We start from the raw sequence: 18,953 nt of genomic DNA, 5'->3' as shown, positions 1-18,953 counted from the left end.
GCATTGTTTCCTTCATTCTTCCTACACAGTCCGAAGCCCAAGTAAAGCAAAGGATGGTGTCTTGTCATCTTTATGAATGGTGCCCACTGGGTGCAGCTTCTAGAATGCAACATGCACTGAGAAACTACTTCGCCTGCATCTCAGAGGATTGACTGGCAAATCTACGTGCCCACTTCGTCTTGTGAGGACAGCATATTTATTCGTCATTTCCTAGTATTGATAATTCATATCACAATGTTAAACTTTCTAAATAAGAGATGATATTAATACCAGAGTAGGCCTACAAATGTGAAATAAACAAATGGCTGCTGAACTGATTTCAAGAGGGCTGAACACCTACAAGGATCTTCTCGTGATTGTCAACACATTAAGAAAAAGGTCTATTCACCTCACGTTCTCATACATTCATACATGAGTAGGGTTTATTATACATCAGTCAAGGTTTTTGGGGTTTTGTTTTCAAACAAATGATGTGATGAAAATTTTCACTTGCCACAGGAATCCATTATTTCTGTAACATCTTAAACGTCTTGTGGAGATTTGTTGTGGGCAATCTCTAAGATGTTCACAGCCGTGGAAAGTGCTTTCACTCATAAAAACTGAAGTGCACTTTTCCTGAGCACATTAATGCTCCTTTCAATTTCCAGGCACATGAATAGGGCTTGAGTCCAATTTTTTTTTGCTTTTACTCTTTGAAAGAATGTCTCTTGATAACTTCTCCACCTCCATGAAGAGTGAAAAAGAATTACAATAAACAGAGGAAAGGGGCATCTTTGCAGACAAAATTACTGAAGGAAGAAAGCCAGTCAATAAAATTGAGTTGTTATAAGAATAGCTCAAAGTTTGTGGCATTGATCGATGAAGTGCCTTTGCAGTTACTAAGGTAAACCAGAAATACACCCCCAGTTCTTTTACTTTTTAGGTAATTCGAACAGGATGTGTTTCCACAGACCAAACATCAGTCTGTTGAGTTAACAGAAAACCATCTTGAATGTCAGTAAAAAAATATAATAAAGGCAGGGAAATTATGCTGCTCTCACTAATTAGGCAACAATATCACTTTCTCTCAATACTGCATTGTCAAGAAGAATATGTAAACATCTGAAAAGAGTCTTAAAGTTGAGAGAAAGTTTTGAGGTCACAGAGACCAAGTCACTTGGGAATATGTCATGATAAATGATGACCCTTAATTTTAATATCTGTCATGTTAGCCTGTACCTTCCTCATTTTACTTATCAATGCTATTAGACAAAAATTACAGTGACCCAAGAATTTTCTTTGGTGTCGATTACTCTATCCATGAATTTGCAGTTGAAAATAAATGAAAGTTATAACAGTTTCAAGGATAGGTGACTAAACTGTCTTGTAGGTTGATAACACAATCGTGTGGGAATATATGAGTGGCATCAATAGACTGCTGAGTCTGCTATGCAGTCGGTGCGTCAGAGAATGACTCAGTCTTAGCTGTTTCTCACTTATTATCCTTTCTCAGGCCTCCTTTAATGTCTGAGTAGCTCCCAGTAACAACAGTTTATAATTCAACTTTCTTTTTTTTTTTAAATATTTTATTTATTTATTTTTCGAGAGAGGGGAAGGGAAGGAGAAAGAGTGGGAGAGAAATATCAATGTATGGTTGCCTCTCATGCGTCCTCTGCTGGGAACTGGCCTGCAACCCAGGCATGTGCCCTGACTGGGAATCGAACCGCGATACTCTGGTTCGCAGGGCCGCGCTCAATCCACTGAGCTACGCCAGCCAGGGCTTATAATTCAACTTTCTTAATCAAAGGAAATGTTTTCCAAATAAATTATTCGGTGGGATTATTTTCAAGTTATATTCCATAAAATTAAAAAAAAACAATGCTGTTTAACAAGTTTTTCATGGCTTCTCTGCACATTGAGTGACACCTATCGAATGATTTAGAATGAAATTAATAATGCACCTTCTAAAGCTGGGCTCCGTGCTTTACAAAGAGCTCAATAGTTTTTCCCAAGGAAAATACTGACTCTTTCCACAAACGGTCACTTGTCAACTTTATACAAAAATGAGATGCTCTTCCTCAGGATCCTTTGACTCTTCCACTTTGGTGACAGACTGTCCTCTCAACCTTCAGCAAGGCTCAATGCTAAAGGATAGTAAGCTGCCTTAATGGAAGACATAAACCCCCAGACTCTTGTTACAAACCCAGCCTGGGTCACAAAGTCAAGCACCTCCAAGAGTCAAATGAGGTCACAGAGTGAAATGGACTAAAAATAAGAAAATGTAGGGGTTCCTAGCATCTGGAGACACAGAGAGGAGCTCTGTGGGCCAACTCTCCCGTGAAGCAGGCAACGCCGGCAGAAACCAGGAGTGCAGGTATTTAAATTCTTTACAAATTGCCCTAAAGCATACAGAATATGAAGATACACTTTGCAAGAAAATCTACTCTAGCTCAACAGAGGGTCTGTGGCATTTAAACCACACCTCGCTTCCTGATTTCCCCTGACTCCCCTCCCCCAAGTTCAACTTGAGATAAACTCCATCGGGACCCCTCTCCCCTCAGCTCCCAAGTGAGGGTTACTCTATCTCACTGAGAGTCAGAGACAGCCAGCATTTCTCATCCTCTCCAAGTCCCAATTCGAGAGGCTGATTTCCTGGAGAGGGAAGCCAGGAAGTCTGGGGCTTCTTTATTCCTCTACTCAGATGCTACCCCAGATGTGACAGGCTGAGAATCCTAGTGCCAGGACCGCTTGTTCCAGCTTGCTGATAGAGCAGGTGTTGGACACTGGGAGGGGCAGCTGAGAAAACCTAAAGGCTGCTTCCTTCCTCAATGTGTAGGGCTGACGCGGTTTGCCCAGGAGGAGAGGCACCCTATGAGAAAAGAGAGCTCTGAAGCTCTCCCCCAAAGACTGGGGTTCTTTGAAAAAGAGTCCGAGAAGCTCAACTCTAAGGGCACCCTTAGAAACAATGGCTCCTCTAATTTAAGAGCAATAAACTAAAACACAGACCAGCTAATGTACTAGAGAGAGCAAGAAGATGTACCTAGGAAGAACACTCAGTGGATCAGAGCAAAATTCAAAATGGGTCTCAAAAACTCTACCTGCCTAAATGCACTTGGAGCAGACTGCTGAGCGATCTGTAGTCCAGCACTTTGTTAAAAGCAATAGAACAATCAACTGGTAACTAGTGGAGTCAAATGGGCAGGGGTGTAACCCTAAATGAGGCAGGCAGCTTAAAAGAAAGATCAGGGAATGACACAAAGAGGGCCTTGCTAGGTGACTGTCTTCCTCGGTGGTGACTGTGCACAGGCCCAAGGCTGGACACCTCTGAGGAGTGACAAGAAAGGCTTCCCCTTGTGAGGGGAGGTGGGCTTTACAAGCTAGCCAGCCCTGGCTGGTGTGCCTTAGTTGGTTGGAGCTTTGTCCTGTACACCAAAAATTTGGGTGTTTGATTCCCAGTCAGGGTATGTACCTAGGTCGTGGGTTTGATCCCCACTCAGGGTGCATATGGGAGGCAACCAATTGATGTTTCTCTCTTTCTCTCTGTCTCTAAAATCAATAAAGATATTTTTAACAAGCTAACCAAATTAAAAGAAAACTGGATTAAAAAAATTAAACAACAAAAAAAGCCTAGGAGAAAAGTGTGGGGGAATCAGTTTCTAGCGATACCATATTATCTAAAATGTCTACTTTTCTGAGCTCCTAAGATGCAGAGAATATTTTTTAACACCCCTCTGAGGTTTTAGAAGAGTATTCTGCATTATGTAAGACCCAGTGATGCCAGCTGGATGAGTTAAGTGTAGAAACTGCCACTCGAGATGACCAAGGGCTGTGTTATTTGCCTTGATGGGACAGGCATGTCAGATCTTAATAACATTTGTACCTATTGATGATATGACTAGGTATTTGTAAAATATAACCTAACAGCAGTTTAAATACAAACATATGACCATCTTAAATTTACTCAAAACAACCAAAAAAACCCCTAAATATATTGGAACTTCTCAATAACAGTAATTTTAGGGTCTTCTGCATTGAAAGACAAATCTTTGGTGCCTCAAATAAAGATAATCCCACACTGTAGACATTATATCTTGTATTGTGTTTAAGTACAATTTTTATATTGGGGAGAAAGCTGCTAGGATGTAGATAAAGTGCTGGTTCTCATCTCATTAAAGCTGATGAATCTGGGCTTTAGACCTGGCCTTGCCTCTAATGTACTCTGTATCCTGGAGCAATCCTTCCCTTCATTGCTATTTTATTTTCTCACCTAAAAAGTAGTGGAATGGGTAACATATCTTCTCGAGTTCATTTCAGCCCTTGGCTTCTGCAGTTTCAGGAATCGAAGATTAGTCATTTAGTTTGGCATAAAAGAGAACCCTAGTGCATTCTGTTGGTTTGGCGTGTGGCATAAATACAGTCGCCGAGTGATACTATATTTTGGTGCTGCCAGCAGGTTCGGGCAAGTGATTATTGTGAGGGTGTTTTCTGTGTCAATGTGCACCAATGTCAAAGTGTTTCCTCGTTGCCTTGTCATTTAGCATAACATTTAAAACCCCAAGTTACAATGGCGAATCAGTCCCTTTGGAATTTATATTTAGTTGAATTAAAACTAGAGCCATGGTCTTGATTTAGATGCTAAACTGACTCAGCAGCCCCTGGAGAATATGTGATGCTGAGGGTGGAGGTGGGGGACTGGAAACGTACTTATTTATGCCACTGGAATCTTAAAATAAATCTAGGAATTTGGCGGCACAAAGGGTTTTAGGAGGAAAGGCTGCCAGTGGCCTTTTAAGATTGCTAGGGTTTTCTTTGCTGGGTTTTTCCTCCCTGTGGTTGCTTTGATTTTTGTGTATTAAATATTTAGAAGAAATTTGTGGGGCTAAAGCAATAAAATGACAACAGAGGACTGAAAAGGCACAGCCAGACTAAAAAATCAAAACAACTTCTGCTAACCAATTGGAGATGAAGAGTGAGGGAGAGAGAGAAAAATGAGTGTGATTCTAAGGATGGTAGCTGGGGAAATGGGTGTAGATTGCAAAACCATCCATATAATTGAAACTTTGAGAAGCAGGAATACTTTGGGGTATATATCTTCAGTTATGCTGAATTGGGGTTATTTTTGAAATGCTCCGGTGGGTTTCTCTAACAGGGATGTAGAAATAAGTCTATAGTCCAGAGACGGTGGTCCCTGGTTGATAGATGTGGCTGAAGCTTTGTGGTGTATTTGAATGGTCCAGTGACAGAAAGGGCAGGCCCTTTTCACAGCCCTTCGGGAAATGCCACATTTAAGTATCAGGTAAGAGAACAGCACTAGGACAAAGGAGTCGTGATCCCAGAAGCAGGATGGTAATTAAAAGAGAGAATAAGTCTTTTGAGACTGTGGAAAAAAACAGCTAGTTTCCAGAAGTTGGGTGGGGGTGTGAGTTCAGTTCATTCTATTAAAAACAAAGCAATAGGAGCAGTGAGAGCATGTCACTGGATTTGGTGACACTGAGAGCAATCTCCACAGAGTGGTGACGCAGCCAGGTGGTGGCCAGAGCAGAGAGCAGGTCTGCTTTTTGGTGGTGGTTAAGTGTGGAGTCAAGAGAAGAAGGCCCGTGCGATGAGTGGGTTCTCAAGGATGTGGAGTCAGGGAGGTGTTTTTCTCTGTTTTGTTATTTGTTTTCTAGAGAGGATTTGGAAAAACATACACATTTATAAGGATGAAGGAGAAGTACATACAAATATGTAAGAAGTACATACAAATATGTAAGTACATACAAATATGTATGTAAGAATGCAGTGGGGAACAGTACTTTTACGAAGAACAATGGCCATTTGATCTCTTTTAAGGTACAGCAGTTTTGAAGGAAGACAACATTGAAGTCATTGACAAACCAGCTGCCAGTGCCAAGTAAGGAAAGGAGTACAGGAAATTACAGTAAGTTTTCCAGGAATTACTCTGAAAAACTTACCTGAATTGCCCTGAATAAGTAACACTTAAAAGTTCAGATGACTGTTTTGTATGAACATGAGTGGACTGGAAATGTTTGTAAGAATTTTGAGGCAGCAGGTCGGTTCCAGGGTAGCCACGAGTAAGGAAGCAGCATATCGGCCAGGAACCTAAATGTTTGAAGGATGGCAAGTATTCTAATGAACCTGGGGGATGGGCAGTAAGGAGGGGGAGGGCTGAGCTGCAGGCAGATTCGGGCAAGGCAGCGATGGAGGGTCTTGAATCGGATACTCGGCTGCAAATGTACCTATTGGGTTAAGTTTTATCTTTTGGACCATGCTTTATTTTTTGTCTTCATGAAGCAAATGTATATATACATATATATGCATACATACATACATACATACATATATATATAATATATTATAAAATATATATTAGGTATTTTAGGTATATGCACACACACGTGAATGAAGGAAATAAATCGGTGTAATTCACGTTCATGGTCCCTTATTTTTCAGATTGGGTAAGTCTTTATTTTCTGAATTGTCCTGAGAGGGAGGGTATAGTGGGTGGCATTGTCTGTCTGTGGAGAGCGGTCGACACATGGACTAACCAGTTCTTGCAACAAGAAAGGGAGTTCTGGTACCGTGCTTGGTCCTAGACTTCCAGAATTTTCGAGCTGGAAAGCACTCGAGAGACTGTAATAAATTCAAGTACAAACAGAAGCTGGATGACAACAAGAATGAGGCCAGGGGAGCGTAAGCTGAAATGACAGAGGTCAGACACGGCAGTCCCACCAGCTGGTCCCGCCAGCCGGCTCCACCCCCATAGGTGTGCTCTGTTTGTCTTACACAATGCTGAAAGGACATTTTATTACTGGCCAGCATTTAGAAGTCAGATTTCATGTAGAAAATTAGACTTCTGACTTCTTTTGAAAAATTAGAAGATCTTCAACCTAGGGCCCATGTTCCCATTTAAAATTGAAGTGTTGACATGCCTGCTCGTTTTAGCTTGTGGAGAAAATATGGAAGGAATAATGTGGGTACAAAGAATAGATCCTTTAGGCAGTGGGAATAGGGTGTTTTTCTGTCTTATCACTTTTAAAGTATCTGTTATGAAATTATATTATATTTGATAGAAGAAAGAAAATAAGTTATACATGTATGTAATATATCTTAATCTAGAAATTGGTTGGCTGGGATGTTCTTGACCTATAGGCAGATATCCTCAGCTGGTTGACTCTCTCATGAATCTTTCATTTCCTGCCCTTCCTCCTGGTGCATATGACCTTGGATGAGAGCCACAGGTGGACTGGGACCATTTGGGAGAAGTGAAGACTGGATTGTCATTCCATGTCAACCCAGGGGGGAGGTGCAGCTTTGGTTGACACATACCAGTAGGAAATATGTCAGCTAAAGTTTGGGAAATGTTAGAGCAGCTGGTGCAACTGAGTGTGATTTTGCCCCCTACCCCCACCCCTGGCCAGGGGACATTGGCAGTATCTGAGACATTTTTGTTTTGAGAAATGGAGAGTGGACACTGGTAACAGAGACCAGGGTTACTGCTAAATATCCTACAGTGCATGGGACAGCCCTTACAACAATGCATCTTCTGGCCTAATACAACATAATGCCCAAAGTTGAGACACACTGCTTTAGAAGAATTCATCTCTGCCATCAATTAAATTTCATGAGCCACTGCTGTATTTTTCAGACTATAAGACACACTTTTTTTTTCTCCAAATTTGGGAGGAATAATGGTTGTTAATGCTGCTGTTGAGTTCTGTTTACATTTACACTGGTGAAATATTATGTTATTTATGCTATTAAATATTTTACTATACTTTTTGCTTCGAATTTTTTTTCCTATTTTCCTCCTCTAAAACCTGGGTGCATCTTATGGTCCAAAAAATATGGTAGGATGTCTGCTTAATGATTATATTAAAACAAACCTAAGGCATAACTTAGCAAGAGGCAAACTCTTTGAACCTCTTTTAGCCATTCAGGAGCTCTTGGCAAGTATATATGGAATCAGTTACTGCAATAAAATTAATTCCACCTTTACAGACACTATAGACCGGCTGACATGCTGAGTCCTACCTGGAATAGTGAGTGCGCGTTGTGTCTGGTCTTAAAAGGAGTGTAATGTCCAAGCATGGAGGGGCAGACATTCTGCTTTTGGCACTCTTTCCTTTCCTAATAAAGCTCTAGGGTGAGCAAGTCTCGTTGTTTCAAAAGAAAGAAATAATACTCTTCACTAAAAACCAGACATTCCATAGTGGTCATTAACCAGGTCCACTTTAAAATGTCTTTTATTATCTATCTATCTATCTATCTATCTATCTATCTATCTATCTATCTATCTATCTATCTATCTTTCATCTATCTATCACCCTGAGATTCTAAGCTGTAGTGATGCTATTACTTCTAGCCAGTTTTCCTTGGATTTTGGAAGAAATGGTTAAGTAAGGCACATTAATGCAAACAAATAATTCTACTAAAAAGAAATCAAATTATGTAATCAAAATCCTTAAAGCTTAGAGGTATTTTAATGAGAAATGTTGATTTTTGTCGGTTTTCCTTCACGGGCTTTTTACTCAGAGGAAAATTGTAGTAATAGCAGAAAGTGTATGAAATTTGAAACTCAAAGCTATTCCGAGCTATTTTAATAATGCATTCTCCTGTCAAAATAAACTTTAAGACAGTTGAGAAATAGTATGAATTCCCAGGTTTAAAAGTATACTCAGATCTATTCAGCTGGCTGCACTTTTAGTGGCAAAAATCTCAGGATCCATAAATACTTCAGGATCCATAAATACTTCATTATGTATTTGAAACTCAGGCTTACATGCTTAAACGATGATCTCTTACTTTTGGGATGGGGGCCTGGGACATGGAGCTCCCCGACGGACACCTGCAGAACACCTCAGCACTTGGTATCAAGTTCCTTCTCTGTATACAGCTCTCCCTGGTGTGACTGAACTCCAGAGTTGTCACAAAGACCCTCAAATCTCTTATCCCTCACCCTGATCTTACCAACAACCCCAATTTTTACATCCAACTACCAACTTGATATTTTACTTCATGACCATAAGACATCCAGCCTCATCCCCGTTCTCCACCTCCAACCAGTCCCACCTTCCCTCTGTCTTCCCCATCACAGTAAATGAAACTTCCACCTACGTAGAACCTTTAGCCAAAATCATAGGCATTTTTTATTTCTCTCTTTTCTTAGTTAATCCATTAATATGTCCTGTTTAATATATATTATATATAATTTTGTAGCCTATTTTTGTAGATAACTGTATTGTGAGGTCTTATTTTTATGTGCTTAATTTTTTTTCAAACCTGCTTGGTAAAGAATGCATAAATCTCCACAGTACAGGTATCCAACATTTATTTAGCCATTCCTGTACTGTGGGACATGCAAGATCTTCCTAATTTTTGCCATCACATGCTTTTACTTTTATTGAGTACTTACTTAGTGCTTACTATGTGCAGTCACTGTTCTAACACTTCAGAAATGTTAAGGCATTTCATCCTTATAGTCCATGAAATAGATACTATTATTACCTCTATTTTTGCAAATGAGGAACTTGAGGCACAGATCAATGAAATAGCTTGCTCAGTATTTCATAGACTGAAAGAGGAGCTGGGTTCAAACCAAGGCTGCTTGACTCCAGAAACCATGTTCTGAATTCGCTTTGTTGACTTGGGTCCATCAGTCAGCACATACTTTACACTAGTCTGCATGCAACTGCCATTCCCTTAAGAGTATATTTCTAAAAATGGATCAACAAGCATGAACACTGAAAATGTTTTACACAGTACCTATTACAGAGTTTTCCTCCAGAGAGACTGTAGTAATTTAATAAATTTACACCCCCACTGTCAGCTGTTGAGAGTGTCCTCTTTAAATCTTTTATTTTTGCAGTTATATTTATTTTATATTTATTATTTTAGAGAGAGAGGAATGGGGAGAGATAGATGATAGATAGATAGATAGATAGATAGATAGATAGATAGATAGATAGACGGGCAAACTAATCAGGGATAGAATCTGCAACCTTGGTGTATCAGGATGATGCTCTAGCCAACTGAGCTAGTGCCCAGGACTGAGAGTGTTCTCTTAACTGGACTTGCATCAACATTGGGTGTAATGATTTTTAAAAATCTTGAGCAGTTTATTAGGAACAAATTGTGTAATAGTTATAGTTGCTTCTTTTTGATTGCCAGAGGTTGATTTTTTAAATGTATATATTAACAGTTGAATTTCTTTTTTTATGAATGTCTTATGTTTGGCTTTTGCCAGCTTTGCTATTAGACTTTTTTCATATTGAATCATAGCAATTCTTTATATATTGAGAGTAATACCCCAAGTTTTTCATGTGGCTTTTCATTTTTTCTGTCATTTACTAAAGATTAAAATTTTAAAATTGGTTTCTGCACTTGTATCAAGCTTAAGTGGACATATAAATAATCCCCTACACTTCCCTTTTAATTATTTTTCATGTTCTCAATGTTAGGAGTCTCATTTCACTTACTTAATGCTTAGATACATACTGTAATACCTTAAGCCAGTGAAAAGAGTCAATGATCTTAATTTTTATTATGTAGCATTTTACCTACAGCACATAATGTAGAATTTGGACTTAATTTCCAATCCAAATAAAATAGTAAAAACTTTCTCTTTAGTAGTTTCAGGATCCAACATATTGACAAATGTAGGGACCAAGTCTATGGCTATACCCAAATTACCACTGTATTTTTTGGCCCTCAAATTATTTATCAAAAAGCTCCTTCTCAGTTTTGTTTATTGCTTTTCTTGCTTTTTATGCCTTACATATGACCTTCAAGTCACCTACTTGATCTGGTGAGAAACTCTTTCCTCTATCACCTGTCTGTGTTCTGCTTCCCAGCGCCGTGTTTAATTCATTGGTGTCTAGACATTTGGTAAGGTTGAGTGCCACTTTCATTTGACTGCCAGTCAAAGAGTTTTCTCCAGGAGTCTCGATCTCCCAAAGTGCCTCAGGAGCTGCTGCCCGGGGCGGGGTGAGGCCGCATGGAGCAGTGTGAGGGTATCCTGCTCTAGCGTACTCAGAGCTTGCTTGCTTTACCTGTTTTATTTAAAACTGTGTTAAGAAGCAAACTTCTAAAATAGTTTCCTCCTGGATAGATCTAAGTTGGAGATACTGAAGCTCCTAGAAATATCTCAAGATGGAAAAATGGAGCTTACCAGAACATCTCTCTTGAAGAGCAAACATGGATAAAGTTGGCAGGAATAATCTACCAGGGGTGGAGACTGAGAGCTCCTTCTCACCCCCACCTGTCCAGGAGGCTACATAGTCAAGGAACACCTTGTTGGGTGTCAGCTGTCCCCTGAGGAGTGAGTGGGGCCGCTAAAATACTGGGCTTTTGTGCTGTTCAGTCTGGCTGACATCTGCCAAGAGCGTCTGCGTTTTTACTTTGAGGCAAGCAGTATTTAGTTTCCCCTTAAAAACTGCTGAATCCATATTAAATATCTCTCTGCAGTAGGTACCGAATCAGTAGCTTGAAACAAGGGTATCTTCTGCTCTGGGTTCAATCCTGGTTTTAAATGCTTAGATTCCACACTGAAGTATGTAGGGAAGCCTCATATCTGTAACTCATTCTCAAAAGTATTTAAAAAATTGTAATTGCGTATTTACACACAGGTGCCTATCCACACAAAAACAAAAGGGTAAAGTAAATATGAAAATGTCAGCACTTGGGGAATCTGAGAATTCTTTGTATTCTTCATGCAATTTTTCTGTAAGTCTAAATTTGAAGAATTAAAAAAATTATTTCCAAACTTGACCTTTGAAGGCAAAAAATACAATAAAAGTTGCTTTGAAAACTTGATAAATATCTGAACTAGATAATATAGAATGTTTCTGTACAGTTCTACATGTCTGTAGCTGACAAGTATATTTCCCTGATCATATGAGTCTAGATTCTTCCTTAGACCGACTTATCAAGTTGAGTGTTCTTCTCTTTCTTAACTTTAAAAAAAAGTTTTCAGAATAGGTATGTAGATATTTGGAGAAATAATATAAAATAAAAAGCACCACTGAGATATCATGGTGTCACTGTTACCATTGGGTCACATTTGCATCGACACCTACTAACCTGCTGTCTAGTAGCTCCTTAGTTTTGCAGCCTCGTGTATGGGATATGGAAGGCTGCCAGAGGACTTGATGTATTTATTTACAAACATAAGGTCAATGTAAAACATTTCAAATATCATGATTCATCGATTAGAAGGCATGCCAAATGGTATCATTTATTGCAGGGTGATAACCAAGAGTCTTGAACTGACCAGTCTGACAGAAACTATGGATAAAAATAATGTGAATTGTTGAGGTTATTTTAATAAAGCATTAAACCAAAACATGGTTCCTGGAAAATCAAAAATCAAATTCTAGTCAACAGCAAAAAGTGATAATAGATTAAGAAGAAACTAAATTCATTTTAATAAAAAAAGTCAAGACTCCTGGAAAGTGCAATTCCTGCCCCTCAGCTCTTATAGTTGAGGGGGAACTATCAACTGGATGTCTTAGCTCTTGAGTTTGGAGATGGGCTTCCTAGTCCATGATTCTCCCCACATCCCTCCCCTCCTTCATAAAGTAAATAATCAGGTTTTAAAAAAATACCCTGAAGTCTACTATACATTTTTTTCAGAATGGCAAATTGAAAAGAAAAATAAAATTATATAGCTCGATAGGAGAATGCTATTTAGAACATCATAAGCACAGTTTTCGTATTTGATACCTTTTGAAAAGTGACAAATGTGACTTCTGACCTCCTGGCCCGTAGTTCCTGCCAGGTGTGTCTGTCATATGTCTGACTGCTTCAGACTGCCCTTCCCTAAGCCTTCTTGTTTTAGCTGTGAAATGAATGCAGTTTACGATTGAAATAATGACTCAAACTCATAGTTGGAAGCTTGGGAACAAACAGCAGGACTGACCCTCCCCACACCACCCCAAAGGTTTTCCAAATCTGAGATTTTTCTCCAATAAAATTTTTAAGTGGACACCTTGAATTTGAAAAATGAGGTACACTGAGGTAGCTCAAAGACACAGCAAATTTGGAAACTGTACTTGTAGTACAATGGAATGGGGACCAAGCCAACCAAAATTAAATATGACAACATGACTAAGTTCGATTAGGAAAAATGAGTTAAAAGAACAATGGTTCACGTAGAATAGAGTACCCCAGAGTTATGAACAGAAACATGGAACAAGATTGCTACAGGTTCCTTAGATTCTGTTGTGATTATTTGTAAATGGGTGTAGATTTGGGATGATTTTATGAAATTAAATTTAAAACAAGTAAACTTTAATAATGATAATATTGTTTGTTGTATTGGGGAATTTAAAAAAAAAAAAGAATTAGGTGCTTTTTTTTTTTTTTTTGACTGTTTCGGCTTCTCCTGAGTGGCTCTTTTGATCAAGAGCACCCTGGCCTGGTCAGAGATCTTTATGGTTAACCCCTATGTCTCCTCTAGATAACAACTGCCCATTAGCAATGTCCAACTCTGGACTCTGTTTCTTTTCCCCATCCTAGAAATCTGTGCCAGATCAGAACAAGAGAAAGGACTTGTTAATTATGAAAGTGACTACTGGATACTTTTCGAGAGATTAGAGCTAGTTTTTCAAAGGGATCCTGAAATGCAGGTTTAGAATCAAGAACCATTTTTCAGCATTGGTGTCAGTTTCAATTATGGTGAACCACTGTGGGAAAACAAATCATCCACTATATATTTTATTTGTGTTTTGATTTTTCCCCCTTTGAAAAATATCCGAAGAACCACAAAGACAGGGTGAATCAATCTCAACCTCACTGATGTCACTTGACACTCTAAAGGAACAAAGAATTAAGAAAGAAAGACAGATTTAAGTCCAAATTTGAGTCCATTAGGACTGGTGGGGAATGGGAGGAGAGTTTTCTTACACCTAGGAAGATTCAATGATAATCTTAAGTTTGGCTATAAATTTAGTATCTCTAATTATAGATTAGCAAGCTGGATTCCAAAAATAAAAAATTTAGAGAAGACCTCTTTGTCCTTCACTAGAGAGGTTTTGGTTCCCCAAACTGTGTACCTTTTCAAATGGGGGACTTTTTAATACAGGAGCTTTTTAATAATGGATGACACATTAGGCCAAAGTGTGGCAGCTGACAGCATTCACTCTCCACTTCTCTCCTTTTACGATTTATAGCCATGTCATTAGAGATTGGTATCAGCTAACGCCTGAGTTTTCCAACTCATCTCAGAACTCAATTTGCAGAGAAGGTATCACTATCAAATTACTTTCTACCTAATCCTTTTTGTTTTCCCCAATGATTCACAGCCGTCAACTAGTATTCTAGACAAGGGATCAAAAAGCAGCAGATTCAGAATCACTTGCTTAGACCAAGAGATTGAATTAAGTCTGTTGAGTGGACACTGCTTTGCTCGTGCTGTGAAGCTCTGCAGTGTGAAATGTTTCTCATCCTCTGTCTGTCTGCTGGTCCTTCTGGTTCTGTTCATTATGTAGAAAAAGCTTCTCCATCCACTTTCAGCTTCTTTTTTTTTTTTTTAAACAGAAGTGCTGGCATGCAACTTACCTCCAGGAATAGCTCAGAGCTAGTGCTCTCAATTTAGTTATGAGAGTTACATTTCTCTCCTTTCTGAAAATGTTCTCCCTCAATCTCTGTAATCATGACCCTGTAAGAACTGGGTAATTTCAATTCAAATGAAACAAATAACCTTGTAGAGCATATAGGAAGGAGCATATTTCACAGCAACCACAGATACTCACATTCTAAGCTGTTAAGAATTGTGTTTACCTCTAACGACATCCCTTCCTTTAAAAAGGAGGGTTTTGTGTGTAAAGCTGGACTCTAGCACATGAAAATGTATGCTTATATATGAAAATGCATGCCTGTATACTTCTTAGGTTGAAAAGGTTTTCAAACAATGACCGTAACTTATAAAAATGGCAGAGAAATGTCCCACCACCTTCATGATGGGGAATGCCTACTAGCAAGGGCTATCTATCCAATATATTGAAAAGGACTCCAGAGACCTCCTCCGTGGTCTTTCATTTCTCATCCTACAATCCTGTTTCTGGATCTTTCTGCTGGTCAGTTTTAAAAGTATCATGGTTTTCCCTTTTCAAATAATTGATCATATTAATTAACCTGTTGAAATGAGCGAAATGGGAGTAGAAACATGAAGTCTATGGGTGGTTTTTCTTTTTCTTTTTTTTTCTGGTTAACAGTCCATATTAGCCAGTATGTGTTTTCCAAAGGAGACTTGGGCATCCTCGCATTTCCTGAATCAGGAAACTTCTGTCCTAAGCCCAAGGACACATGCCCGCCACCCTGCTTTCTCAGACCACATCCCCGGCTGTGTTTACTTACGGAGGCGCAAGCCGTGTGTTCAGACCTGTCCTCCACGAAGCCAATCTGGCAGGGCGTCCTCTGGTTCTGCAGCCAGTAGTCTGTGGACTCGAGTAGGCTGTTGCTGCGAAGCACCTGGGGAAACCCGGGAAAAAAACCTCTTCAGTGCTATTCGGCCAAGTTTTCTGTTTCTGAGGACACTACATGCTTTCTTTTCCTTGGAGCTTCTGGGTATGAGGAAACGCTTGCAGGGTAACAGCGCCTCTGGACGGTGTAAAATAGCCGGGAATCGGTGTCAGAGGGACACACGGGTATTAACACTGATGTGTCTGTCCTGTCTCATCAAATCCAGCATCTGGGCATGTCAATGTCTGTGTGACTTTTGCATAATTTGCAGTTCAATGCTTGTTTGGGGGAATGGTTTAATTGGCAATGGAGATCAAACTTCATTTTAGTGTAAGTTCTCTTTGACTAAGTGTTTTCAGTTTTTAAAAGTGAAGTGTTTTTCCTGTTGGTACAAAGTTGCCACTGAAATGATCCTTCTTCAGTTCTGCAAACTTACCTGTGAATAAGGGCACAACTCTTCTAGAACACCGGTAGTGCTATAAGGTTAAAAATCACTAGGAATGAGTGGAGTGCATTACTACCACCATATTTTCATTTAGAAATAATATGGTAATGCAAGGCACACTTGAATACATGATTTAACAAAACCAAATACGATTTACAAATGCCTTGCTTCTGGGCTTAGATTAAAGCAAGAAAGAAAAATCATATTTCTTAGCTCAAACATGTTGAAGATGCAATTTCATACATAACCAAATGATTCAATTTCTTCCCCATCTAAACATTATTTAAATATTTAAGATTTTTCTCCCCTTACATAAAATTTCCAATGCTCTCCTGCACCCTTTACTTTTTTAGGGTACATGTCTGCTAATATTTGATTAGTACCTTCACTGAGGCAATATAACAGACTGAATCGTTTTGGTTAATGCCAGAATGATAGAATGACACTTCAATTACATTTCATTTGTGCAACAAAGGATGCCATGCTGTAAAGATAAGAATACATTAATTTTTGTCTCTGAAGTGTGAGATAACCAAATATATTTCTGACACATTTTCTATAACATTGTTTTGTTTTAGCAAGTGATATTATTACTTTTAAATATTTTCCAGCTTGGTGTGTATTATTACCTAGAGATGACGAATTTTCATCATTTTTTTCCAGATCAGTAGAAGGAAACAATTTGTGGGTGAGCAGGTGCTTGAGGGATAAACTTGGGTTGTGTCTGCAGATTAAAAGTTGGCACTAGGATTTCTCAGTTCCCATATGGATTTTACCTCAACTGTGTGTGCTTCTTAAAGTGTGAGCTGGTTCCCCCAAAAGTCCCTGAGATCTCTCAGGGGGCCCAACGGTCCAACGGTTTTTATAATAACTATGAGAGGCTACTTGCCCTTTTCCCCCTCAGGGCCTCGCGTGCCCTCTGGACCCCTCCCCAGACTCCACACAGTCCGTGACAGTACAACAGAAGGAGTGCAGAAGCAAGTCCCCCCAGCTCTCCTCACAAACGTGTTTTGTTCTGGGAAATAGATGTTTTACATAAAAATAGGTGTGTTCACATGTAGTGTGCCTGTTTACTATTTTTAGAAAATCATTTATAAAATAAGAAATTGGTATTTTCATTGGCATTATCATTTAAAATTAAATAATTACACATAAACAGGTGTTTTTCAATCTTTAATTTATAATATATAGTACGGAAATATCAATTAATATATCCCCCTGTAAATAAAAGTTTTGTGACATTCACCAATGTTTTTTGGAGTGCAAAGATATTTTGATTTCAAAAAATTGAGAACTGTTAATCCAGGTTAACTTTATTTAAAGTAAGAAATAGTCTCTCAGCCCCCTCACCCCCACCCCCACTATTCCCTTTGATTTCTGGCACAGAGTCAAGTTTCGGAGTATGGGCGTTAGTGGTCTAACTAGGTGGAAAACCTGCCATGGTCATTAGCAGCAGGATGAACTTGAGCAACTGATGTAAATTCTGAGTCCGAGTTTCCACATTTGGGAAGAGCGATAATAATACACCCCTGGTGGGGTCACTGGGGTATGCCATGAGTTGATGAGCCATGCAGACAGCAGGTTGCCCTTTTAATACATGGTTTTCATTGCTACTATTTGGGACAAACTACAAAGGAAAATCGAAACTTAGATGCTTTCACCTGAAATTAGTGGGTTGAAAGCATTTTAGATGTTTGAAGATACATTTTTTAGCAATATTCTCATCTAAGGTGAAACTTTAGTTCTGCATGTTGTAGTATTAATAGTTACAGCTATTTTTTTTGATGTTTAGAATATTCTGGGAAATGAGATGAAATGTTCATATATTTATTTATTCCTCATTGCAATGCTATCTGGTGGGCATTATTGTGAAGGTTAGACTCTTCACAGAAATCATCATTTTGAATATAACCTTGAGGCTCAGAGATATCGGAGTTTCTGCCCAACTTGTTCCGAGCCTGACTTTGGGTTGGTTTTGAAGACACCATGCCTGTAAGTGAAGTCCTTTACCAGTGTTGCCTTCCATGACCCACACAATTGGGTCTAATTTAGGGTATATTTCTGAAAAGTTATGTGCAGTCAATATTTGTAAATATAACTCCATGTTCTTATGGACTTCCATTTCAAAGTTTTCATTACTGACATGCTGAGGTAATATTTTTCCTTAAGAAGAAGAAACTTTCAGCTGTAAATTATAATTGTATTAATCTTTCTGGCAAATATTATCAGTATTTTAATTTCCCAAAGGAAGGCATGCCTTTACATCTGCTTGAGTTACACTAAACCAGACCAACGTCATTTTGCTTCCACTCTTGGCCTTTTTTTATGAGCTTTAGAATTGAATGCCCATCAATAAAACAAAGTCTTCACTCACAGCATCATGAGAATATTAGTGGTTTAAAACGGATGCATCCAATGAACATAGCAGTTCATAACAGTACTTTGCAATGTTTTAATAATCCCTGGGACTGGAATTACTTCTTAGCTCACTCCTCAAAACTAAGCCCTGGAATTCTTTTTATAAAAAATATTTATTGATTTGAGAGAGAGAGGAAGTGGGAGAGAGAACGAGAGAGAGAGAGAGAAACATCAATTTGTTGTTCCACTTACGTATGCACTCATTGGTTGCTTCTTTTATGTGCCCTGACTGGGGATTGAATCTTCAACTGTGGTGTATTGGGATGTTTCTCTAACTTACTGAGACCCTAGCCAGAGCCTGGATTCCTTCTATGTTCAAATACATTGAACATAGAGTTCAAATATATTTAAGGCACTAGAGTATCTTGGTTGCAGCAAAACATGTCAACAGAAGAAAGCAACAGTCACTTGTCAGAGCAAATGAATTATTCCTGCCCTAAGTCATCCTAAAACACAATGCACTCGGGTCTTTCAGGAAAGGGGTGGGCTGGGTCGGTGTATATATTTTTTGGAACACAGAGAGGCAGAGATGAAGGTGCCAAAAAGCATGGGCCTGAGACTCGACTCTGCCAGGTTCCCGAAGCTGTGAAAGAGACTGTCCCATGATGTGGCTGAGAGACAATGGCTCTGTTGGATTCCTTACAGGAAA

General features: G+C 39.0%; 1 protein-coding gene across 1 annotated transcript in view; it reads right to left on the bottom strand.

The window, feature by feature from the left end:
- SPHKAP (SPHK1 interactor, AKAP domain containing) overlaps nucleotides 1–18,953 on the bottom strand; it is a 122,590-nt gene that overhangs the window by 60,203 nt on the left and 43,434 nt on the right. Inside the window, exon 4 of the mRNA XM_053662340.1 lies at nucleotides 15,337–15,450. Within this exon, the coding sequence (XP_053518315.1) occupies nucleotides 15,337–15,450 (114 nt within the window). The remainder of the gene's footprint in view (nucleotides 1–15,336; nucleotides 15,451–18,953) is intronic.

The sequence above is a fragment of the Artibeus jamaicensis genome, unplaced genomic scaffold (assembly GCF_021234435.1).
Source record: "Artibeus jamaicensis isolate MK-2021 breed Jamaican fruit bat unplaced genomic scaffold, CSHL_Jam_final contig_1015, whole genome shotgun sequence".
In the NCBI taxonomy this organism is placed as follows: Eukaryota; Metazoa; Chordata; class Mammalia; order Chiroptera; family Phyllostomidae; genus Artibeus; species Artibeus jamaicensis.
The sequence above is the reverse complement of the archived record's forward strand: the minus strand, read 5'-3'. Positions and strand labels throughout refer to the sequence as shown.